This window comes from Chiroxiphia lanceolata, chromosome 6 (assembly GCF_009829145.1).
Source record: "Chiroxiphia lanceolata isolate bChiLan1 chromosome 6, bChiLan1.pri, whole genome shotgun sequence".
In the NCBI taxonomy this organism is placed as follows: Eukaryota; Metazoa; Chordata; class Aves; order Passeriformes; family Pipridae; genus Chiroxiphia; species Chiroxiphia lanceolata.
The window spans coordinates 35,648,524-35,675,274 of NC_045642.1; the positions used below are offsets into that span (position 1 = coordinate 35,648,524).

Sequence of the window (26,751 nt, forward strand, 5' to 3'; positions counted from 1 at the left end):
AATAACAGAAAAATCATATTTATCATTCTCCCACACAAAATACTGCTTTTAGCATAGTACATTTCAGATCAAGAGATTAAGCAAATGCAGCTATTATACTTGTATGGAAAGATTATCTTAGATTGTATCAAAGCGAGTGTTGTCATCTGATTCCTCTCTTTCCAGGCTAACACAGCAAACCAACTTCTTTGGCAAATTTTGTCTGAAATTCTTTACCTTCCTTTAAAACATCTATGGTAACAATAATTAAAAAAAAAATAAAAAAAGAAAATAAACAAAAGAAACCAAATCAAACAAAAAACCCACAACCAAAACAACACTTGGCTAAGCCATAAACAGATAAAATAGTTGATCTTGAACAGCACATGATCTTGATTGTTCTACCTGCCACCCGTCAGTGTACAGAAATGCATTATCTTCTACAGCGTATTATTATTCAACAGGAGAGAGTATCTAAGTGCTGAGATTTTGAAAGAATAAAACATGGCATTTGTACATCTAAAAAATTTATCAAAACATCTTTAAATGAAGGGTATTTACCTATAAATCCTACCTTTCCTCCTGTTAAAACAAGTTTCAAACTGACACAGTATCATGTGTCAATCAATGTATTACCTATTGAGTTATGAGTGAAGTCCTTATGATGTTATCAGTGAAGAATGACACCCAAGATAAAAATTCAATATTAAATGATATATGTAATTTTTATTTCATTGACATCAAAATAGAACATGTTCTATGGAATAAATAAAAAATTATCAGGTGCAGACTTTTTCTAAAGGTAATGTGAAAGTATGGTATTGAAAATATACGTAGTCCACCCATACATTAAATAATCCTATAAAACTAAACATCTCCATGTGTATATGTTTATATAAGCATTTTATATACATACATATATATATATACACTGAAATGTTTTTTTTATATATTTATAGGCACACTCTGTTTTAAGTCAGGATACCTCCTAGTCACTTTAAAATGTAGTTCAAGATATTTGGTAATTTGAAGGTACCTTTTTTTTAGTTTTCTTATCACAAAAGAAAGAAAACTCTTGGATTTCATTTTGTATTTTGTTTCTAGATATAAAATGTATTAACTAATTGCTAAATAGAAGTATTGTCCAGATTTTTGATAAATATATCGATTTACGGTGATTTGTTTGTTTGTTTGTTTTTGTTTTCTTTTGGTTTTGTTTTGTTTGGTTTTTTGTTTGTTTTAATTAACACTCTAAAAATGCAGCAGTGCACAGCTTTCGTTATTACAGTTTTTTGCTGCATACTACAGTTTTTGGCTCCACTGACTTAAGACATACTAACAGCTTCTGTGGGAGATTTTGACAACCGTGATTTGCCAGGTCCTCTTTTATTTCATAACCAATGCACATACTACTGATCAGGTCAGGCATACGTGTTTATGCAAATTTAAAAGAAGAACCTAAGAACACAAGAAGGTACAAAAATACACTCTCATAACTATTCACATGACTACTAAATAATGTGAATGACTACTTCACATTCACTAAATAATATGAATATTTAATGTCAGGGCAGCATTGTTGCACCTGTAAAATCATAGTTACACATGCAAGACATGAAAATCCAGGTTACTGTAATATGGCTAGGATTATTCTAAAAGATTGGTTAGTAAAATAAAGCAATGATTTAATTCAGCTACAAAATTAAGAAGGAAATGTTCTCTATGCAACTAGAAAGATTTTCTCAATAAGAAACTAGTACTTTTCTCACTTGACACCACAGAAGTTCATTAGTTTCACCACTAACTGCCCTAGTTATTTGACAAATTATCTGACTAATCTGGGGAAAGATAAAGAATGATCTCTTCCTCCTTACTCACCCACTCCATTCCTGTCCAGATATGTTTCTGTGCTTAGCATTACAAACTACATACAAACTATGATGTATTTTGGAAAAAAAAGAACAACTTGGGTTTGCTGGACTAATATATGTTTGTCTCCAACTGGGATAAATAAAAATACTCTTTTCTAAATATCTCTTTTACAAACAGAAAATTGTTTCTTTCATTGACCACTCTCTTAAATTGTATTAGTTTAGAAATATACCAATAATATCCTTTCAAATACAAACCCTACCAAGGTGAATATTTCAGCTATTAACATATAGGACATCTTTTTAAAATATATATGTATTAAAAAATTAGAGACTATGCACTATCTATTTTATACTAGTTTATATATTGGAATATCAACCCTTTATGGCAAATACTGGTTGTGTTGTGTACAGTATCTAACATGTTAGACCATAACACTCTAGGTACCAATACAAATGAAACAATGCAAATATAATTTTTTTTCTGTTGAAGCCTAAAATCCATATGGCCACTGAGTTAAAAGGTAAAAAATGATACAATAAAATTCAGAAATTGCAAAACAAATATTATCTATTTGGTTTTGTTACCTTCACCACCACAATTTTATTTGAAGTACTTAACTCCCTGACCATCAGGGAAATCAGACAGTGCACTTGTTTTTCTTTTACAGACAACAAGTTCAGAAATTGATTTGGATGCAGAAGTGAGAAATTTAACTGCTACCCAGAATAAGCGCTCTGAGCTATCCAACCAAGGTATCTTTGACTATGCAGGAAGATTAGGTTTCCAGGTTTGTGTGTATGCTCCTGGCTATATTAAAATTTGTGCTGCAAAAATGAGAGAGATTATCTAAAGCAATTATGAAAGCAAGCTTAAAATACATATGCAATTTATTTTTTCAAATGCTATAGAAAATAAAAAATGGAAAGAACTCAAGCTTTATTTCATGTCAAATAGATTTTATAAAAATTAAGGACTGCAATTATGACATTTGCTTACTCACAAAGCAAATCAATTTCTTCCACAGGTATCACTATCATCCTATTTGCATTAGCATAAGCAAGTTCAAAATCAGGCTCAGCAAGTATAATACCTTTTTCCTGAAAAGGAATCAAATTATAACAATTATAAAAGAAACTAAGTAATTTCAGTGCGTATATCTTTAAAAGTCTCAACAAAGGTGAAACAGTCCAAATAACTGGGGACGTAAGAAGGGCTCAAACTGGAGAGCAGTTGTCCTTAGTTCCCAACAAAATCAGAGATTCAATGAAACTCTGCACTTCAGAGAAAGATGCTTGGTACTTGAGTGATCTCAGCCAGTGTCCAGAGACACAATTCAAACCACTTTAACTTAACATTGGTGGTTCATATTTAGTCCTGCATGCTGAAAAATCCGAGATCCCTAAACTCTGTATCAGCTAATTTCCTAATCCTTTTCCATTTATTGACAACCCACTTGTATAAGCCCATGCTGCATTCATCTATCACATCAGAATTGCCTAAAAGCCCTCTGATTTACCAGACTGAAAGTCTCAGCTCAGTTCTGTGAGCTGAATAGCATCTACTGTGGAATGCCAGATGTTTGGTGATTATGCTATGCCACTTTTCATCCCCTCCCTTATGCTGCACAGGGATAATCTTCACTGAGCGGTTAGGAATGCATGTGAACACACGCAAAATATTTCCATAGGAAGCAGAACTATGACCAAATCTGCACTACTACCTGTACTAATACCTCATGTCCTGTCTTTCCAACGCTCATTCCCACTCCTCTCGTGTAAATACCTCCAACTCCCCATGGCAAAGTTCCCAATCCTTTCACTTTTCTACTGCGCTATTTCCTTGCCCTCCTTCTCTCTGATGACATATGCTCTGGTTATATCATCAGTTCTCACAGTCTTTGGAGTTGGGGGATGGCAATCACAAACTAGCACCTTATGTGACACCCAGCTAATGCAAAGTATTTATGCTGGCAAATAGTAGTGGGAGGATGAAATACATGTTGACTAGCTAGATAGTAAGAATTACTACTAGATGTGGCTGTTCTGCCAGTTAACTGTATGTTCAGTTCAGAAAATATGGCTTTAACTTTCGAGTTCCACATGGTGGTATGACACATGCCTGCACCAATTTAAACCAGAAGAGAAAAAGTCTCACTGATTATACAAAATAGTATCAAAATTTGGAAAAACCAAACCCATCAGTTTGACAGTAGAAACATTTAATTGCGTCATCCTATATTTATTTCACCTCACAGAATTGTTTCTAAGAGATCGCACAGAGATTAATGAACCAAGGACCTTTTTTATCTGTTATTCAGGTTCTCTTTTTCCTCTTTTATTTTCACCAGTGTAATTACAACTCATTTCGTGAATCTTCTGTAACAGTTGTTCTTTTTTCCTTCTATTAAATCTTTACTTATCTAATGTCATTTTATCTTCTCTTAACAGAGAAATATTTTACAGAAAAGGTTCCATCTAATCTAATAGATTCATCGTAATCTGACACAATCCTACAATTTAGTCTCCCTAAAGCAAAGAACTGTATTCCCTTAAAACTGTATTTAAATTCCTATATTTCATTTCATCTTTTTTTTTTTTTTTCTCCTGTCTTCATTGTTTATCAATTGCTTTAAACTCTTTAAAACTCCATCTGGACTCTGAATTCTATACCTATGAAAATTTCATGCTATTTTAACTGCTCATATGACTACACACTTGGAGTTGGTGAGCGGGTGTTCTGAATGCCTCAATTCCTGTAGAGAGAAACCAATGAACAGTAAGAATCACCTGCTACTTCTCTATGTGGCTGGCTAAACACACTGCTACACTAGGCTTGTGGGTAGTCCCATGCCACCCATCCTAAATTGAAGTGGTCATATGATGAAAATCTGGGAGAAAAATCAGGAACAGCCATGTGACAGAAGTTTACTGGAATCAAGCAGAAAGCCGACTGAGTACATTACAGGCAACGCTTGGAAAGTCCCTGGCTATATACCCACTGACAACCCCAAGGTCAAGGTAGCAAAAGCTACCAAAAGGTCATGAGTCATCCTGTGTATACAGCAGGCAGACATACCAGGCTGCTCGGGACAGATGTTCACGTCAGACTAGGGCTCAGATTCCGACAGTAGGCTTACACAGCAAATCTCTACTTATTGCACGTACATACCCCCAAGGAAGCTAGTGGAATTTCCCTCAGTAATTTCAATATCACTGGATTGGATTCCATTTATATGTATAGTGAAATATGAATTTACTTTTTCAGAGGTGCTGTTCACTATACAAATTCCGGATAGCTTGGTTCAAGATCATATATTTTGGTTTTAGAAAAAATATTTAGAAGGAATAGAGACCTCTTTTAGACACACCTTTCTAATAGTCTGCTTGATACTTATTTACAAAAATAGGCAAATATCCATAAAAAGAGAAGCAGTACTTCATAAATTTAACTAGATCATAATGTAAATAATCGTAGACCATAAATTATTTGTCATCTTCCCTGATTATGTTTAAATTCTGTAAATGTCATTCCAGTTCAGTTTCTCTCTTTCTGCAAAAGGGTATCTAGTACAGAAATACTATGTGAAAAAGTGCAATGGATTATGGGTTATGCAACAATTTCACTATGTTGCTTCTTTGTGTTATTTCTGGCCTCATAACTACTGTTTCTTTTAAGACAATTCAAAGTTAATTTAATCCATTGAAAAAATAATATTGCGACTATGCGTTTTATCTCAAGTTAAAATCATACAAGATTATTACAAATATAATTAATTGATAGAGCAAATAGATACTCTAAGATACTTGTTTGTATCTGCCCATACACTGCAGGAGGACTTTGGGCTGATTCCCACTCTACTGTTTATCACAAGTGTTTATTTTTCTCCAGTTCTTAGACCTCCTCTCAGTTGAAGTTGCATTTATCATTGCATTTTAGTCACAAAAACTATCATGCAATAGAAACCTGACTTCAACTTAAATACTCAGGAACAATTTGCATCTGAAATCACAAGGCTTAGAAACTTGGAACCAAGCTGGAGAAATACTTACTCTAGGTAAGAATGTGTAAGGAAGTTTTGCACAAAATGCTGCTTTAATTTAAATCTAGACCACTTTTCAATTAGTATTTGATATTAAACCTCGACTCTTCGAGGTACTAAAAAAAGTACCTCCCACTTCTTTTAGTAACTACCTAATTACACTTCTGCCCACTTAAAAGTATGAAGATTATGATTTTTCTTTCATGGTTTAATTAAAGATATAATTTGGAATGCAAGTTTCTCACAGCAGGGAATTAGTAAATCATGTCTAAAGAAACAGGAAAAAATTATCTGGTGTCTGCTTTAGTTGCCACACAGAATGTGTGTGTAGGCTCTAACTCATAAATAGAAAGACTTCCACTCTCAAAATCAGTTTTTAATAAATGTGTGCACATGCAAGTTGTGTAAGGAGAGAGAATTGCTAAAACAATGTTAATTATACAGGTGGTTGATTCTATGGTATTATCTAGTCCCTAAGAAAGTATTATTAAAATTTTACGCACACATATGCACACATAAAAATCTGAGTAGTTCCATAAGTATCCCTCATGAAAACATGATTCAAAACACTGAGAATGGAGAAAACCAACTCCTCCATGAATTCTCTATGATACATAGTTTTAATAACATAGAGAAGAAACTTAACTTTTTAAATTTTTTTCTCTGTAGCATAAAAACATTTCATATTTAAAGCATTAATATTTCATGAGTTTCAAATTACATTTGTGGAGAAGTGTGATGTATTTTGAGTAGTTTCATTTATAATTTTCACTTTTTTATAATTAAAAACAGAAAATATGAGCTGGTTACATACTGAATTATACAAGAGAAAAAATTAATAGATTTTCACTCAGTTGCAGAGTTAAGCAGTATATATAGAAAATTACACATATATATTGACTGTGCCATTGTTCAGATGAAACATCTTTTAAAAAGACAGAAAGCAGGCATACTAACAGCTCTGCCCAGTAAAGTCTGACACTTTCAATGGCAGTAGAATGTGTTATCGTTTAGAAATGTTAACCCTATTCTTTTGTTAAATTTACAATAGTTTCCCCTTCCCCTACCTAAAATCTTCCATTTTTCTTTTCCTTGTCTAATTTGTTGCATGGTTTTCTATGAACATCTGCCAACCTTCCAGAGTCAAGGATGGATTTCACAAATACAAGAATATTTACAGTACTATTGAGTATAGCAATTTGGGATACTTCTGATTGAAAGAAACTGTATAATGTAATTTCATTACTGGAATTGCTGAAAAGACACTTCTCAACACAAATAATCTACAAAAAATGTAGATAATGTACATTATTTTAAAAACAAATATACCTCACTGATGCTATCAAGAAAACACCCACTGTTTTACATTAGACAGGATCTAACTTATAAACACTTTAAAACCCACTCCAATTTCTAAAGTGAATTGATCTTCCTGACAGAAATAGGGGCAAAGGTCATGCATTCCTTTTTTTATGTTTTCCCAGTCAAAAAGTCTGAAGATGTTGCATTGGCTCCTCATAGTTATTAGCTCATTTTCCAAAGAAGCATCACACTGTATTCCTGACAAATCTTCAGAAGGTAAGTACATAAATGACTAGGACATTTCTGCACTCAAGAGAATCCTTAAAAGGCCACATCCATGAGTTCTACATGTATTCACCAGTAGCAGATTAGCCATAAACTTGCTCTGAATGATATGCTATAGTTTAACTAGAAAACTTATACCTGATGAGAAGCAACTGGTGGAAGAAATCCTATAGCTGAAACATGCAGGAACTCTACTAAGATGTTAATAACAAATCTTGAATGGCCTATAAGCAGGCACTTAGGAATCAATTTTCCAATGACTTCCAAGAGACTGATGCTTCCAATTTTTTTTCTTTTTTTAGTTTTTTTATTAATGACCATCGACCAGCAAGTCCAAGAGAAAGCTAGCAGTGTTCTTAAATATTCCTTCTACTGGAGTAGAATTTTTCAAGATGAAAATACAATGTTAGCATGACATCACAGCTATTAACAGTGTTCAAATTTCAGTATAAACTTCAAAGAATACACAATGATGTCCTTCTAAAAGAAATCCATGCAGAAAATTTTATGGAGTAGTTACGCTACTTAATTAAATTCAGAGGAAAGGATAACCAATAAAAATATACAAAGGGACCTGATGTTTCTCTGTCAATGATGCTTTTCATCGAAGTTGACTAAATCCTGAAAGCATGGAAAAATTAAAACCAGGATATTAGAAATACATTGAGATTTTTTTGCATTGACATTGCCGGCCAGATTACAACATTATTTTAACAGTATACTAAACTTCATTCAAATTAATTTAGGATTTAAATCCAAATTTAAAATCAAAAACATATTTCAGCATTCCTGATAAGAATACTCAAAATCAATCTCTGAAAAACACATTTTAAAATTAACCTATCTATCCGTAGGACTGAGAGGACAAAAGAAGGCTAGCACTTTTACTTTGTTTTTTAGATTACTTTTATCACGGTTGATTTCTACAAAATATGTAACACTATCATTCAACATTCATTTGACAATTCAGAACAAAATTTAAGTTATCAACTATATATTATCTGAAGGAGGCCTCTCTTTTTAAAGCTGTGGAATTAAGATGAGTCAGCAGAACCATTTCAATTCTATGGCATGGAAAATAAGGATTTATAATGACCATTAAAAAGAGGAATTTCTTTCTTACTCAAAGTTCCTTGAGATCTTTTTGTCGGAGGTCAAAAGGCAGAGACTGATGATCAGCAGGAAGAACTTTATGGTTACTCATATCAACAGGTTTGTGATTCCCAAAGGAAGAGGGTAAAATGCGCAGAAAATATGACAGTCGTTAATACCTTACTTAAAATACACCGTCAAGTTCCATTATTCATATATATATGTTCAAAATTTGTCCCGAATTTTACTATCACAACTATCATATTCTGATCATTTCAAAATTGAAGTTTTAAGTGAGAATCTTTGGGACTGAAAAAATGGTAGATATCAAAAGAAGGGAGTAAAAGAAGGTGCAACTAGCTGAATGTGCTCTGTCTAAATGAACACCTTTGAGTCTTCATGATCATCAAATTAAATAATAATACTAAATCCTAACATTCGCTCCTACATTAACTGTAATTAAAGTCCTGGGGCAATTATTCTATTCTCTATGCTTCTCGGCAAAAAAAAAGTAAGAGGAAACACACATGAATTAAAATCCTTGTGGTAACCCCATTAATGACTCAGGTCCATGAAAATAAGAGCATATTTATTCATGTTCTCACCTACAGAGTTCTGTATTGCTTCATGGTGTTTTTCATTCTTAAAAAAAAAAAAAAGTGGCAATAATGATGAAATGTTTTCCTAAGAGCAATATAATTTTTCTCATGAGCTCTTTACTGAAAAAAACACTTTTCCTTTAGATAAAAACACATGATAAGATGATAAGCCAAACAGCCTTTAAAAGCAGGAAAATTTTAAATACATCATCTAGCTAGGCAAAACAATTAAAAAAACCCAAACCAACCCCCAAAAAACCCCAAGCCAAAACAATAAAAGTTCTTCTCACCATTCTCACAGACATATGATTTGATGCAAAAACTTAGAGAACTGTAAATCAATTATGTAAATCTGAAAGCATCTGAATATATATCACTACTATATATACTTTTATGTATACATACACACACACACACACACACACTTCTGTATTTTGCATATATACTTCTATATGAGACTCATAACACTTGATTTGCTTTTTAGAGACCCTCCTATTGTACTGAGTATCTAACCAACAGCTTCATCTTAGGTAGAGAGTACAGGAGCTACTTATTCAGCAGTGCCTCTTTAAATCATTTGTTTTCAATTCAACTGATTCTAAAAACAATGAGGAAAAATAAACCCAAATGAGTCCATATGGAAGATATACATATGTTTGTATTCTCTACAGACACAATGAATGGAACCCCTGCTTCTTCCCATGCCCATCATGTCTTAGAATTTCACAGCTGGAATCATGTCAGACATAAGTGTGATGCTCAGAACTGAATGAAAACTCTCCTTGTTTCAAGATCATGGAATAAAAACCCCACTCTCTTACAAATTATTTCAAGAGATTCCCCAACCTTTCCTGAAAACCAAATGTATGCCATTAACAATATTGAGTAATTTAAATAATGTATCTTTTATCTGAGAGGTATCTTTTATATCCTGTCTATATTTATTTGCAGATATAGAGGTAAGAAAAGACTGAAGGGGGCATTTGTAATGGTGTATCTTGACCTAACCTGGCATCAGTTTAGCACATACACTTTTCTCATAGATCACAAAACCATAAGGTAAAATGAAAAGAAAAACTTACAATACCATTAGCCAATACACATAAGTAAATATGTTGGAATGATAAATTACTTATTACATTTATAACTGTAGGAACATGGCAAACAGCAAAAACTAAAGATGACAGAGAAGGAAATTTGGCTTCTGCAAAATGAACCTGGTCTAGATGAACTATCTAGATTAACAGAGCCAAGGGCAATGGCTACTTTGCAAGCCAGCAGTCTGACAGCCAGCAGCAGAAACTTGATCCTTTCTGTATTAAGTATTGCTTCACTATTAAAGTAGAACTTTGTTTAACTAGAACTACTCAGTGAAATTCTAGGGAGGCTAGCTCCTAAATGTCATTTGAAAATTGTTTTCAAATGAGAAAGGAAGGACAATTAAACATAAAATATTTACATAACCATTTCTCTCTAGGTCATGAAAAATAGCTATTATTAGAAATTTTCATTAAAAAAAGGACGTAGTTTCACTAGTGTGGTTTCACTAATGGGTGGATGTATGGGTGGCCACACCTCAGGTACTCTATCCAGTTCTGGACTTCTCATTTCAAGAAAGGCATTGAAGTGCTGGAGTGTGTCCAGAGAAAGGCAATGAAGCTGGTGAACGGTCTAAAGTCCTATGAGGAGCAGTTAAGGGAGCTGGGGTTGTTTAGCCTGGAGAAAAAGAGGCTCAGGGGTGATCTTATTGCTCTTTACAACTACCTGAACAGAGGCTATAGCGAGGAGGGGGTTGGCCTCTTCTCCCAGGCATGTAGCGACAGGACAAGAGTACATCGCCTCAAGCTGCACCAGGAGAAATTCAGGTTGGACATCAGGAGGAATTTCTTCACAGAAAGGGTGATTAAACATTGGAATGGACTGCCCTGGGAGGTGGTGGAGTCACCATTCCTGAAGGTGTTCAAAAAATGACTGGATGTGGCACTTAGTTCCATGGTCTAGTTGACAAGGTGCTGTCTGGACAAAGGTTGGACTTCATGATCTCAGAGATCTTTTCCAACCTAGCTGATTCTGTGATGTCTTCAAACTTAAAAAAGCCCTACTATGGGACTCCATAACTCTCTAATGCTAATAGAGTCTTCTGACAATTCAGTTCAAACACTTCCTCTCAGAGCCTGACATTATGCCTCTGACAAGGATTAGAGAACAGAACTAGATGATATCAAGCTACTGGCCTTAGGAAATATATCGTAAGCTGTAGCTGGCTCGCTTAGTACTTAACATTCACCCCAGCTAATTTATATGTATATCTTTAATTTATAAGTCTATGTACTTTTTAGTTAACTCTTGTAAACTTGTAGTTATACATTTTTAACCAAGATAGCCACAAGGAAGCAGCAACTACTGGTGAAACAGAGAAAAAATACTGGAATAAGTGGAGGTAAGACAGAAATTACCAATTATTTGAGTTAGCAGAAGCAAAAAGATTGATAGGTGCTAACATAGGCCAGTTATGAAAGTCAAACTAGCTTATAAAACCTCTTTATAAGAGACAGTTGAATGTACAATTGTATCTTGTTAAATGTGAAGATCCTGAATTTAGATCAAACAATATGTAGCTCAGTAGGGAAAACTGTATATATTTATTATTAAACCACGTATTATTAAACCACCATATTATTTCCACACATCTATACTCTGGACTATATTTCTCATACAATGGGAATCTGTGGAGACAAATTTCATTAAGGAAAACTATATATAAACAAGCACTAGGTATAAGCAATATTTGAATATAGATTAACTAACACAGGTGCCAAGCAGGGTATTCTAGGACCAGGCCTAATCATACCTCACTCAGCTTACATCTAACACGACAGAAAAACACGGTACTGCCTTTTCTAGCTGTACAGGATCTGTCCTGGTGTGACAGTAAGCTCTGTAAGCCCAGTGTTTCTTTCCACATTCTCACACAACCCTTGATCATGTAAATTCTGAACTCCTTTAAGAGTCACTAAATTGAATTCCAAATAGTTGAAAACTTGGGAGTCTAGTCTCATGTGACTGATGCATTACACAGTAGAGAAACATCAATAAACCCATCCAAATTTGCATTCTGGTAATTACTTTGACCTTCTGTTTTCTCTGGATTGTTCAAAGAGCAAAGAGGGCTAAGTGACTCTTTGCCTGTATACCTCAGAATATGGTTGGCTTTTTCAGCCAATATTTGATGAAACAGTGTATCATCAAATCTGAGTGTTAAGAACTCAAAGTCAAAGCTAACCTTGCTTAGACAATAGAGTTACATGCTTCTACCTTTCACTCTAGCTTATATGGATGGACCTTGAACACAGATACATCTGAAACTTTATAATATACTATTTATTTTCATTTTGTATTGATTAAGGAAGAATGTTTAAAACAGTTGGAACAAAGAAAATTAAAAAAATTAAACACCCTTTTGCAAAGCACATTTGAAAACCTTTACCATATTTTGGCAAAGAGAATAATGTGTATCTTTTTGAAAGGGGGATGAAATGGGAAACTAACTGCTTCTAATCATTATCAAGCATAAAACCCAAACAAGATATATGATCATGGAATCCCGTTTTCACTTACAGGACTGCAACTAGCAGATAATTCATGACATCCTATGAATGATAGCAGTATTCAGAGATTTAGCAGTGAGAATCTACATTTTTCCCCATGTCTCATGAATGTTCCTGACATTTCTCCTACCTGTAGGAAAGGAACAGTATACAGTGACCCCTAAAATTTTTTTGCAGTGGGAGAGGAGATGAAAGGAAACAAGTAAGAAATATGAACACAAATAATTACCTACATAGTTGCCTAAAGGGGAAAAATTGAAAAAGACAATAAGAAGTGTAAAAAACCCCAAACTGATTTTCAGCTAAGATTTATTAGCTAAATTGTTATTTAGACGTCTTTATAGTATCTAAAAAGTATATATAGTTTAAGGAGACAATGCAAACAAACGCTGAGCTCGGATACTCCACAGTAATGGCAAAAAGTGGTCAAAGAGTAAAAGAAATATATTAAAAGTAATGTATTAACATAAAAACCAGGAAAAAAGTCTACAGTTAGTCTGCGGAGTATAGGTTAATTTTGCTTAAGAGTCTGCCATGAAATTAAGCATTTCAGCTGAAAATAAGCAGGAAAGGTTACCTCTGAAGCATTGGAACCTCTACTGGAGTCCTCTCACATGAACAAAGGAATAATTCTCCCTAGGTGTTTCTAGATATATTATCTCAAACTTTATTTATTATGTGCTATTTCTAGTATGCCATAGTTAACTTGTGATCAAGAAAGAAAATCTGTCTTATTAATATTAAGAAAAGGTCACTTTATAGAGACATAACATTGATAAAATTATCTACAAATGTGAAATGTAAGGGTTTTCTCACTCTTCAAAAAAAGAATTGTTTTCCTAACAAGTAATAAGTACTTTCATTCAACCTTGTGTACAGGTTCAATGGGGAGTCAAAATTGTTACTGGGTAGCAACACCTATGTTGAGAAATTATGGGGAGAATTTTTCTGTATGTGACAAAAGTATATCCTAAGTTTGGGAACCTTACAGAAAAAGTTAGCAAAATACAGGACCTATTTCTTCAACTCTATTCCCCTAAACATCATGATAAGGTTCTTACAGTTACCATACGCTTCTGAACACCACTGCTTCATCAAACCTGACTTCCTTCTCATGCATCTGCTTGTGAATAAAAAATTAGTTGGATTCTATAATTAGAAGAATGTATTTGTTTAATACACTAATAATTTAATACATGTGTGGTCTTCATATATTTAAAATTTTACAATCTAGTGTACTAAATACTTTAGTATTTATAAAACATCATCTATTAGAAGAAGTGGTTTTCAAACAACATATTAGTTTTGCCTGTGGAACTTGGACAGCATCTTCTAATGTAAATAAAACGGTCGCATTTATCAGAGACCAATCAGATAGGATGACAAAAGGCCGAACTGTTATCTCAGAGAATTACTATGGCAAATATTCTTAATAATTAAATTAAAGTAATAACAGACTTTCAATTCTGTAGTACCTTTTATCAGAATGCTAAATAACTTTATATTGACTTTGATTTGAAGTACATGGTACTGAGATTTGGAAAGATCAGTGATACATCCAGCATCAGTCAATCTGTGACAGACCTTAAAACAAAACAGATCTGCTCAACAGCACTATAGCAATTGACATTAAAATTAGGGAATAAAAAATAGATGATTACAGCCAAAATATCTGAGACAATATCTTAAATAAGCCTCACATCAAATTGTCAAAGGCAAATAGAGATAATATCTCACTGGCCTATGATGGCTGTAGGGTATCTTAGGATCATCATTAAAACTCTCTATTTGTACATTAAGATTAAAGTACTGATAAATTATAATTTGAAGCTGCATATCATACATATTTTAAAAATCCATGTCCTATGGATAACAGAAGACTGAAACGAAGCTTTCTTATTTTTTCTTCCACCACCCACAACAAATCATATATCAAATATGAGTTCATCAACCCTTTAAAAGCTGTCAGTATACTTTACAAACTCTGTTTTCAGATTCTACCTTTCTCTGAGGAATGAAAAGACTATACTTCTGCAATTAATTTTACAAACAGGGGTAGGATGGTTCTTTAAAGTCAGAGAGGGAAATCATGTACATAAATTATTAAAATTTAGAAACATCAATGTCCCAATCTCTAGTTTTATGTGTACTATTATATTACATTGCAACCTATAGATTTCTCACAAAATAAAAAGATAATGTAAGCCAAAAGCACAAAGTCCTAATATTAGGATTGTAACAGCCATATGTTTGTGCTGTACCTGCTGGGTACAGGCAGTACCAAGAAAACTGGCTCAGTTCCATCATGTGAAAAGGTTGAAAAGTATTATGTGTTACAGATATTGCAGCAATCAGATGAGATAGTTATGCTTTAAAAAATATAAACCTTGAGAACTGAATGAACAAAATCTACACCTATCTGCACACCACAAAATTTATATTATGTCGTACTAAATGATAGAATAAGTGTTTCAGGTGTGACAACAAAGCAGCAAAATAGAAGGTATAACTGTAAAAAATACAAATGTCATGGGGAAAAAATAGTGCACTAAAAAAAATTGAAAATAAAAGGTTTACATAGTAAGTAATAGACACAAAGTTTGCTATGATAAATCCTGTTATATTACTAAGCTTAAGCCTATCTAAATTGTAAGGCAAGGGGAAAGGACTCCTATCCATCTCTCTTGTGACTCACTCATAAATGGGAATGTGTGTTTTGGCCTTTTATTCTCTTAAGCCAGTAGCAAAGCTCGGCAGTGGTATCAATCTCATAGAAAAAGGAGGATTGGAGAACGAAACATGCAAGGGTTCACAACTGCATTTGCAGGTGTTTATCAAATAGACAAAGGAGAAATACAAAGCTTAGCTTTATGTTACTTGTATTTCTCCCTCTAAAATTACAGTAACACCAGTAAAGCAGGCAGATAAAAAGAAAAAATAATCTTGTAAACAAATAAAAATATGTAAAGAGTTTAACTATAGAAACACTTGTCTATCTAATGGTACTTAATTGTTAAAATAAATATTAAATCTGTACCTTTACAAGGCACTATATAGGAAAAGCAAGTATGCTTTATATGATGTTTATTGCATTATTCATTGCTTTTGAGATGAAATTCCCTCTTGAAGTGTACTGTGGGAAAGTCAACTTGATTTCTTCCTTCTGGTAAATAAAAGTAAATCTATATTCTGCTGGGTCCATGGGCATCATCAGAACAGTTTCACCACTGAATCTATATGTCTGTCAGTGCTAAGCTATAAACAAAGCTGACAAAGTTCATGAGGGGGTAACACAGAAACTCTCAGTCTAAACGTATAGAAAGATTGAGTTCTTTTCAGCAATAGGCAGACAGGAAGGGAGAAGACAAAGTTACTGGAAATGTACCTAATTCTATTGCCTCTTTGGTTCTTTCTTCCTTGGGAAATTTGCAGTGTATGGATTTTTAGCAAATAAAGGTCTAAGGAAGTATTACTTAAAAAATTAACAAGAGATTTACAAGAATAATACTGACGGATGTATAACTTCCCGGAACAAAGAACTAAAGCGAAAAACACTTCCAGTGCAGAGGTTTCTGTTGCATCCATGGCAACAGAATGTTGCCAGTATGACACAACACATGACAGTTCTGAAGAAACCGTTTTCTTCCACTAAACATTTTTAGAGGCTATCCTCTTCTTGAGAATCATAAAACAAGCAGTTCATCAACACTAGATTTTTCCAAAAACAATTCATCAAAAGCTGAAACTGTCATACAAAGGAGTTATGATCTCATCTGAATGGAGGCAGAGTGAGTCATTAAAAGGAAGACCTAATACAAGCCAGATTTCCTGCCTAGCTTCCTCTGACCTCTGCTGGCAGAGCTATTTTCCTCTTGTAATAAAAAGAGTGTCTAGAAATTGTTCAAGCTCTGTCAGGGGAACACAATTGACATGCTCGTACAGTGGGAAGGATCACATAGCTGTACTCATCAACACACAGACTTGAGTCAACAGTTGCCCCGGCAGCCAGGAGGGTCAACCATATGCTGTGGGGCCTGACAAAGCATCACCAGTTAGTCAAGGGAGGGGATTGTCCTGCTCTACTCTGCACTTGTGCGACCTGACCTTGAATATTGTGTGTAGTTTTGGGCACCACAATATAAGAAAGATATTAGGCTGTTAGAGAGAGTCCAAAGGAGGGCAGTGAAGATGGTGAAGGGCCTTGAGGGGAAGGTGTATGAGGAGTGGCTGAGGTCACTTGTCCTGTTCAACCTTGAGTAGAGGAGACTGAGGGGTGAAGTCATTCCAGTCTACAGCTTCCTCATGAGAGGAAGAGGAGGGGCAGACACTGATCTCTTCTCTGTGGTGACCACTGATAGGACCCGAGGGATCAGCCTGAAGTTGTGTCAGGGGAGATTTAGGTTGGATATTATACAAAAGTTCTTCACCGAGAGAGTGGTTGGGCCTCGGACCCAGAGAAGTGGTCACAGCACTAAGCCTGACAGATTTCAAGAACTGTTTGGACAATACCCTCAGGCACATGGTGTGACTCTGGTCTTGTTCAGGGCCAGGAGCTGGACTTGATGATTCTTGTGGATCCCTTCCAATTTGGCATTTTCTGTGATTCTGTGACAATTCTCTAATTACAATGACTTATGGGGAGTCCTCCAACCCAGTTTAAAAATCTCATTTAATTAATTAAATATCTTTTATACAAAATATCATCTTCTCATGTGTAAAATACTACAGAAAATTGAATGATCTTAAGTCTGATATGCTACTATATCCACACAACAGAGTGTGCTGTGAATTTATCTTACACCTTAACACTGAATTTCCTGACATCCATTCAGTTAACTAAGTTCTCTCCTGTTATCATAATATAACATTTTGTGAGAAAACACATACCTGAATGGTTATTTTCTTTTGAGAGTCATCTTACAACAGCCATATATCGAAACAAACATTTGTTGTTCTCTATTACTCTCCTATTGAGTGCTTACATGACTATGGACAGGTTTGAGATTATTGTGTTGGAACCTATTTTTCTGTGACAGCCGCAGTGCAGATACTTGTCGATACACTGGTGTTGAATGCTAATCACTACTACAGTCTGGGAACAATTGCCAGCTACGTCACTTATCACTAGAATGAACAGAAAGGCCTTAATTGCCTTATCATGCGCTTTGTGCTTCCTGCTAGAATGGCCAGAAATCACTTGAAAATAATAGAAGGGATAAAATAATCATAAATTAGTGGGAATTTTAATGGTTAATAGTAAAAGCAGTTCCAAAAGGAATTCATTACTCTTCTTCATATATACAGTTTTGATGCTGTTCAAAAAAGGTCTTGATTATTTTTATGAAAACTGAATTGAACAAAGGTTATGAATAAAATGCATTAAAATGTGTAATGTGGGATATAGACAGGACACAAAGCATACATTTCACTTAGCTTGTGTATTCAGCTATATCACTTGTAAATATTCTCATAGAACAACTTTCTATAAACATAAGCATTTTTAGCTATTGAAAAGTCATTTAAAGTTTATACACTACACTATAGTTTTGATAATTTAAAAATCATAGAACAGATACAAAATAAGTACTTCTCTTATGCTAATTAAACAGCATACTCAAATAGTATTTCCTGTAAATAAAAGTATTTCTTCCTTTTTCTCCAAATAATGACCATCAAGATATAATTTTTAAAAAATGGGAAAGAAAGCAAATAGAAAAATCCCTATAAAAAACTATCTGTGCACTCAACATTTTCAAAATCTAATTAAAATAAACAAAGTACTAAAATTAAGAGAGAGAGAGAGAGAATAAAAGCTGAACAGAGAGTTCATAAAATATCCCTAACTGTCGGCAAAGATTTTATCTTTGTCATTTAATGATGATGAAGCCAAGTAACTGTTGCTGGAATGGAAGCAGGCTGATGAAGAAGGCTTTCAAATTGAAGTGAAGGATATCACAATTTATACTTTTCTTAGTAGTTCTTCTATCTCTACAATTTCTTTCTAAATTTCATTACTTTCTTTATTAGATATCCCTTTCAACAGACAGCCATGTGTTGGTCAAAGATATAATGCTTTAATATGCTTCCGTTCATGTTAAATTGTTTGTTCATCCACCAGCAAGTTCTAAGCAGTTCAGAAAATATCAGAGGATTAGTAATTAATAACAATGTTAACTTCCAGGGGAAACTAGCTTGTGAAGAAAACTTTTCTGGTTTTTGATGTTTGTGCAAGATCTGACAGCAACATTCAGCTAACTGAAACAGACTGTGTGCACTGTTAGCACATACTGAATACTTATATTATTTGAACACAGAGTACATTAAGTTTAACAGTACATTAAAAATAAATAATGTATTAATTAAGCATAAATAAGTTCTAAAGATCATGGTATGTAGTAATTTTAACAATTTTCATAGGAAAGACAAAGATACACAGTATGATAATTTGTGGACATAATGAACTGGACATATTTTTTCCAGTTTAAATTGAAATAAAACAGTATAATTAAAATACTGCTAAAAGAACAGTTTATGCATTTAAAAAATAATATATTAATTAAACTTACTTAGATGTGTTTAGCATGTTTTTAGAGAGATTTAATTTTACTTCATTCTTCATCAATAAATTTTCATTTTTATTATATTTAAATAATGCCCCTGTGTTGTTGTCCACAAACACATTTCAAAATTTTCAAAGTAAATAACAAATTCTGTTTGCCATTCCTGGGTTGAATTCCAGCTATTTAAACATGGTATTAGTGGTAATTTTATTCTAATTTATAAATGGTCCAGGAAATGATTCATATGTGTGTGCATATATACATAAATATACATAAACCAAGAGTTACTTTGTCTACAAACATACCAGTTTTGTGTCTTTGCAATTTATTAATCAAACCAAATGTAAAATAAACCCCAACTATTTTAAAAGATACTTTGCTTTCATAAGAGGTTTTAAAGCAGCCCAACAAAATAAATTAAAAGAAGTAAATCGTTTGTAATTTAATTTACCAAATTCTAACAAGAGTTAGATAACTATGGTTATGGGTGTATATATGTGAATGAACGAATAAATCCTTAACCCACCATATCTTTTTCTCCAGTTTGCAAGCTGTCACCCGTGAAAAGTATGGTGTAGATGGTAGGATGATACTGTACCTGATTGGCTCTGGAGGTGGTCATGGGATCAGATGGAGAGGACTTGGTGGTAGTTGGGGAAGATGGCAATGTCTGGGAACAAAGCAGTTCAGGAGCAAATCAACCTTTACAAGCCTTAGACTGAACAGTTAAAAAAATAAATAAACCAATAAAATAACATAACTAGAAAATTAAAATAAATAAAAAATGCCTAAGACAAAATCTTTCTCCTACTCATTGGAACTTAATGGAATTTAAAGTCAATTGGATAAATAATGCATGTAAATATGCATGCTTATGCATGTAAAAACAAATTCATGACTTGAAATCAAGATGGTGAACTCACATAAATACTCAAAAATATGCTGACCGCATGAGGAATATATTCTTTCCTCTCTCCTCCTCTTGGGGAAAATGAAGACCATAAGTAAACAAAAATTCCAGCAAGTTCAATGAGCACACTAGAAACAGTTATCAGTCTATAAACAAATAGGGCCAATGTCTGAAAGATAAGAGACATTTACTTTGGCACTTTGTAATGCACCATTCTAAAGGAAGGACTACAGCCAGCAAGCTGTGTTCCATACCTTACAACAGTTACGCTGAAGCTACTGAGTTTTTGGCAATATACTAACAGCTAAAATATTCATTGATCTTTTTTAATCTAGAAGCAGGTGAAAAAATGTAAGCATCAATTTCATGATGGATGAACTTGCAACTAATACCTTCACAACAAATAACTACAATATATCTATGATTAGCATTAAAAATGTTCATTTAGTTGAGCAAAGGTTAATAGCTTATTATGGCCCTGTGTTCAAAATAAACACAAAAAAGAATTAAGAGTCATATTTATTGATCATGTTTTCTAAATAATATACACATGCTTAACATTAATTCTTGAACATATTAAAAAAGCACTGCTCTGTTTAAAAAAATTATATACACATTTGTCTTTTAAAAGTATTAGATCCTGACAGAAAAACTCTTCTTTTTATAAATGTAGTGAAAAGGTAAAATTCCAATTGTCAAAACATAACATACAATACTTAAAGCATATTTTTTGACATCTTTGCAATATATAAATATTATGAAATATCCAAAATTACACTACTTTTATGTCAAGAAATAAAATGTTAAAGTGCTATACAATGGAATTTATCATATGCTCATATAGTTACTAACCAAAACTATTTAGAAATAAATAAAGCAAACTTTCACACTTTCAGCAGTTCTGTTACTTACAATCATTGACAGTCCCTCATAAAATAGGTATACATACTTTTGCACTAAAATTCTTAATGCATATGAGAAAGCTGGGACACTGTGAATGCATAAAGTTGTGTATTAGCAAAATAAGGGCTTGTACATATGCACACACAAATATTTTAGAGGTATGTTAAACAGTATGAAGATCCATTTTTCACAGTTTGTACATAAGCAAGCAGTCAAAACAGGAAAAATAAAATCTTAAGAAACAGATCCCTATTTTATATTTCCAACTTATAACTCATGTTGTAAAGCAATCAAAACAAAAGAAAATATGCACAGCTTAAGCATCAACAGGGACCATTTCAAGAGGGTTAAGTGAAAAATACTAATATGTAGCTGGCAAAATGCTACTGGTCAGCAGGAACTTCACATTATAAAAATCAAGGTAATTATAAAGGATTCTCCCATGTCTTTAAATACCAAACATGGGTCCATTCATGAGGGGTTCATTTGTGAGGGGCTAAGATTATTTAGCAATAGATGTTCTGATTCTGCAATACTACAGGGTTAAGCCCATTCAGCTTTAGAATTATACTTGTGATTTTAATGAGATGATGCAGTATTTCTCCTACCAAAGTCTGAAATTACAATTAACTGATTTTTGTCATTTAAACTTAAACTTGAAAAACAAAACAAAACAAAAACAAATCAAACCAAACTAAAAAAAAAAACCCAACCAAACCAAAATTCTCTAAAGAATGGATACCCCAATAGGTTTTCTTTGTTATAGCTAAATATTAAACTCTCATTCTTAACTCCCCCCCCCCAAAAAATAAAAGTTGATTATATATTTTTATGAAAATATTTCAGAAAACTGATAGTTTGTGTTATCAACACCACTGCTAAGTAGGGCATTTGGTACTGTATCTTGTTTTGGTATGCTAGGCCACTTATTAAAAGGAAAACCAGCATGTTCTTCACAGTTATTATTAACTCAAACTAATGTATTTATAGGGAAATAGGTAGAACAATTCAACACTGAATAATGGCTTAATCACTGATACTACGAATTATTTAAGAAACTGGAAACATCTCAGATTTCAATTCATATCAATCTTCTTAAAGCACAGAAATATACGGTTGCGGTGAAAAAAGGAGTGATAATAACCTTTTCAGGTAACTGTTAAACTAACACATCTATTAACTAGAAGCATCTATTTATTTTAGCAAAAGCTTTTTTAAAATAAAATACAAAGGAAAAAGAGATTAATAAATTTAAAAGACTGTATTAATGAACAAGAATCAAATATGGGCATATACCTTTTTCACCAATATACACATATAAATGGCAAAGTACTGAAAATAATAATAAAGTTCTTTGGTTTGTATTTTTGGTGGTTTTTTTTCTTTGCATATCAGGTTTTTTGTAACTGAGGCTTAATCGCTCTTACCTTGTTCACTGACATAACTGCTCTTATTTTTTCATATATATCTATGCATATACACATATAAAAGAATTGATAGTATTTTGTAAAAATTCATTGCTTTTTATGCTTCTGTATAATTCTCCAGATACACCTATTTATTTCTCTTATATCAAAATAACACAAAGTGATTTCTCAAACAAAAAAAAAGAAAAAAGGAACAGGCATTTGGATTTTGTATTGAATTTCCACTGGCTGATAAGTCATTTATTGATACACTCAATTGCTTTGCAAAAACTTTTCAGTAAAATTGCTTCTTAAAGAAAGTTGAACAGAACTAAATATTTTAATTTATTATGCATCGTTGAACGATTTCTTTAAAAAAATTTGGCAAGTCCCTTGCATTAGGCAAGCACTTGAATTTAGTAGTTATTAGGTTTCTGGGAATTAGATGTATAAAGTGATTGGAAATCTTAAGATGAATTTACATTACAGAGTTTCAATTTTTGAGACTGCTATGTGCATAGTGTAATTGAAGTTTTCCTGAAAAGGTTATTAAAAAAAAAAAAAAAAAAGTCAGAATTTCTACCACACACCACTTCTAAGACTTTGGGGTTTTCTTAAGCTGTATCTTGAATGGTATAGTCCAAGCCATGATGTAATTAATCTTGTCTGTTTTCTAAATATCATTTCCTTTCCTACTACTTATGTGACAATTAATGAAAGACTATATTTACAGGTTAGGGTGTGGTTCTTGTATTAACCTTACACTTCTAGAAGAGATGTTTGAGAAAGCAGATTTTAAGTATTCAAAAGGAAGCTTAACTTTAGAGATAAAATTTTCTTTGAGCCATATTTGAGTTGTAGTACTTTCTGAAAGTCCAAAGAAATACTTCTTTTTGTTGCTTACAAGCATTGATTGTACTGTGAGAGACTGGCCTCAGGCTGCATGACACACTAAAGGGTGCGGAAATGTGGTCAAAGCATCGCATGTCCATACTTCATATTTTTATTAGCAGAGTGAAGATATAGCTGTATCATGGCAGCACAGATTATATACAGTGCATCTGCATGGTGTTCCAAAAGGTCTCTGAGTCCTCTTTCAGTGACGATGACACCCTTATATTTATATATATATGCACTAAAAAATTTCAATACTTACTTAAGGGTAATAAATAATAAAACTGTACTGAGACAGTTAATTTAATTCTCAGTACTTATTAGTATATTTATATAGATAAGAGTAGAAAGAAAAGGCATAAAATTAAATACTATTTGAATAAGGGTTAGAAATGTGAAAGCATAGAAAGAACGTCATTTAAAAGTGAAGGTGAGACTGTATTTACAGCTTACCAATTTCTAGTTTCTCACTAAAGGGCTTGCCAAACAAAGGAAATCTTGGTAATAACATTACCTGCATTAATTTAGTATTAATACTAACCTAATACTGAGTTTCAGCCTTGCACATATTAATACTGGTGCCTTTAAATAATTGAAATTAATGTGATGACAAAACTGATTTGCTTAAGTCCATATCACAATGCACTGTAAGAAAAGGTGTTATCTTTTATCATATTAAACAGCTGAATACATTTTGCAGCTAAAATGAGAAACAGAGAGCACTGCAAGGTCCCACTGTGCTGAAAAACTTAAAAGACTAATTATTACTAGCCTTTCAACAGTATCAGAGATAAACCTGTCTAAACAGACCACTTGCTTTGCTAAACAGAGTCTTCTTTACTTGCTGTGATCTCCTTTAAATGTAACTTTGGCAAATGATTCTCATCTCAGTGATAACTGTATAAATATATAACACATTTCAAAAATTAAAATTTGGAAAAAGAAATAATTAAGGATTAATAATTTGTTTACAATCTGGATTATTAAAAGGCTACTTTGATGACTTCAGTGATCTATTTTTTCTTGCTTCATTTTCATTTTTGTAAAGAACAAATAAATTTTGATGATATTTCATTCTCTTTGCATTTGGTTTTACTTTTGTGTAGAAAAAGAGACAGGGCACAGGGAAATGCAAAAAGACTACGAGGCAACTTATCTGCATTTATGAACTCTTGGGAACCTGACTTTGAGAAAGGAAAAAGGTAGGGTTAAGTATGATGTCAAAGAATGATTATCTTATGTTGAGGACAAGAAGGGGTAAGAAACTTAAAGTAAATCACCAAGTACCATTTGGATCATCAGAGCAACTCTGGATGGAAGGAACAATTCAGGATTAATATTACAGCAAAAGAGACAAAAAAGAATCAGGACCTTCTCTTTCTTCAAAACTTGTCACAGTAACACAAAACTATTACAAGGTCTGGTTTATTCTGTTACATAGAAATACCAGAAAACTCAAGTATATAACTAGGCATAGGCCTAAAAAAATCACATAAGATATGGATCTAAGATTCATCCTGGAAGAAAAGGCCACCTTTTCATTCTGGGCTACTTTGGAATTCAGAAAGATACCATCAAAACTACAAAGATATAACTCCATAATTTTCTTAAAAACTAAAACACTACTGAGAATTTCTGCAATGTTGAACGCTGCTGCTCATCCCTTAACAAAATATTCTATTCTCCTTCCACTTCTGAAGTACAGAAGAATTACTAATAAGCTACAGCATTAACTGCATTCATAAACAGTTTTGCATATATATTGAGATTATATCCAACACTGTTGAAAGGAAAGAGAAAACAGAACACTGATCATCTACCAGAATTAAGTCAAGAGCACATGAGGGACAGGATATAGCATACATACTTCTATGGAATGCTAAACTTTTGCCATTGGATCCAAGGTACAGAAGTCTTTAGTAAGTAATGACAACTTGTTTTGTTTTGTTTTGTTTTTTTCTTGCAACTTGTAAAAACACCTGCATATCTTACTGTATATTGCAGAATGGTAACTGCTGTGATTTTTCGCCTATGTTCGAAAGTGACGAAAGTTTATGAGAAATTGCTGACTAGATGAAAAGACATTGGTCTACGAAGCTACTTGTTACTTTTTACTTCAAATGCAAACTGTAAGAGCTATTTTCTCATATTCTTCATTTTAATAAGTTTCATCTAGGTGACAGACTGTTGCCTTGAATGATAAAAAGAAGAAAGGCTTATCAGAAGGGAGAGGCATTTTAGGAAACCCATGAAGGTTTCTTAAGGAGGAAGATCTTAGGAGAATTGGTGGATGAAAAACTGAATACAATCCAGCAATGTGCACTCGCTGGCCAACTGCATCCTGGACTGCATCAAAAGTGTATCTAGGAGGTTGACAGGTGGGTTTGTCCCTCTATCTGCTCTGGTGAGACCCCACCAGGAGAAATGGCAGTGGCCATCTCTGCTTCCATGTGCTTCCTGGGCAGGCTGCTAAAACACCTGCTACCTGTAAAACAACTGAAAACTGGAAGGAAAATTCAACTGCATGCAGCTCTGGGGGCCCCCAGCAAAGAAAGACCTGCTTAAGAAGACCCAGAACAGGACCACAAAGATGACCAACAGCTGGAGCACCTTTCCTGTGAAGATAGGCTGAGAGACCTTTGAGATGGGAAGGCTTCAGGGAGACCTTATAGCAGCCTTTCAGTACTTAAAGAGGGCTTATAGGGCAGAGGGGACACACTCTTTATCAGGGAGAGTAGTGATTGAACAAGGGATAATGGTTTTAAATTGAAAGCAGGTGGATTTAGAGCAGATATTAGGCAGAAACTCTTCACTGTGAGGGTGTTGAGGCAGTAGAACAGGTTGCCCAGAGAAGCTGTTGATGCTCCATGGAAGCGTTCGAGGCCAGGTTAGATGAGGCTTTGAGCAACCTGGTCTAGTGGAAGGTGTCCCTGTCTAAGAGGGGTTGGACCTAGCTGATCTTTAAGTCACCTTCCAACTAAAACCATTGTATGATTCTATGAAGTCTATTGAGTCTCTGTAGTCTGAAGAACTCATAACCTATATTAAAAAAACCCAAATTAACCAAAAAACAAAGACCCTACTAAAAAAAACCCCTTCATTTAAGCCAATATTTTAAGATGTGCATTCTTAAAATCAGATTCTATTTAAGCACTTGAAAACAAAACTTTTTATTTAAAAATTATGAACATTTCCTTTTTTGTTGTTGTTGATTAACATTTCTGAAGTAAAAGCAGTTGTTTTCTGAGTTCCGATTTCACTTTTGCACATTTTGACTGAAATGTCTGAGACCATGACTA

The 26,751-nt window shown here is 33.5% G+C and overlaps 1 protein-coding gene across 4 annotated transcripts in view; it reads right to left on the reverse strand.

Annotated features, from left to right (window-relative positions):
• The window catches only part of NOVA1 (NOVA alternative splicing regulator 1), a 143,124-nt gene that overhangs the window by 4,118 nt on the left and 112,255 nt on the right, over positions 1–26,751 (reverse strand). For 3 of the 4 annotated variants that reach the window (XM_032692030.1, XM_032692028.1, XM_032692031.1), the window contains one exon: positions 19,938–20,009. The exons of the other annotated variant lie outside the window; for it this stretch is intronic. In XM_032692030.1, coding sequence (XP_032547921.1) covers positions 19,938–20,009 — 72 coding nt within the window. The remainder of the gene's footprint in view (positions 1–19,937; positions 20,010–26,751) is intronic. 4 annotated transcript variants of the gene reach the window in all.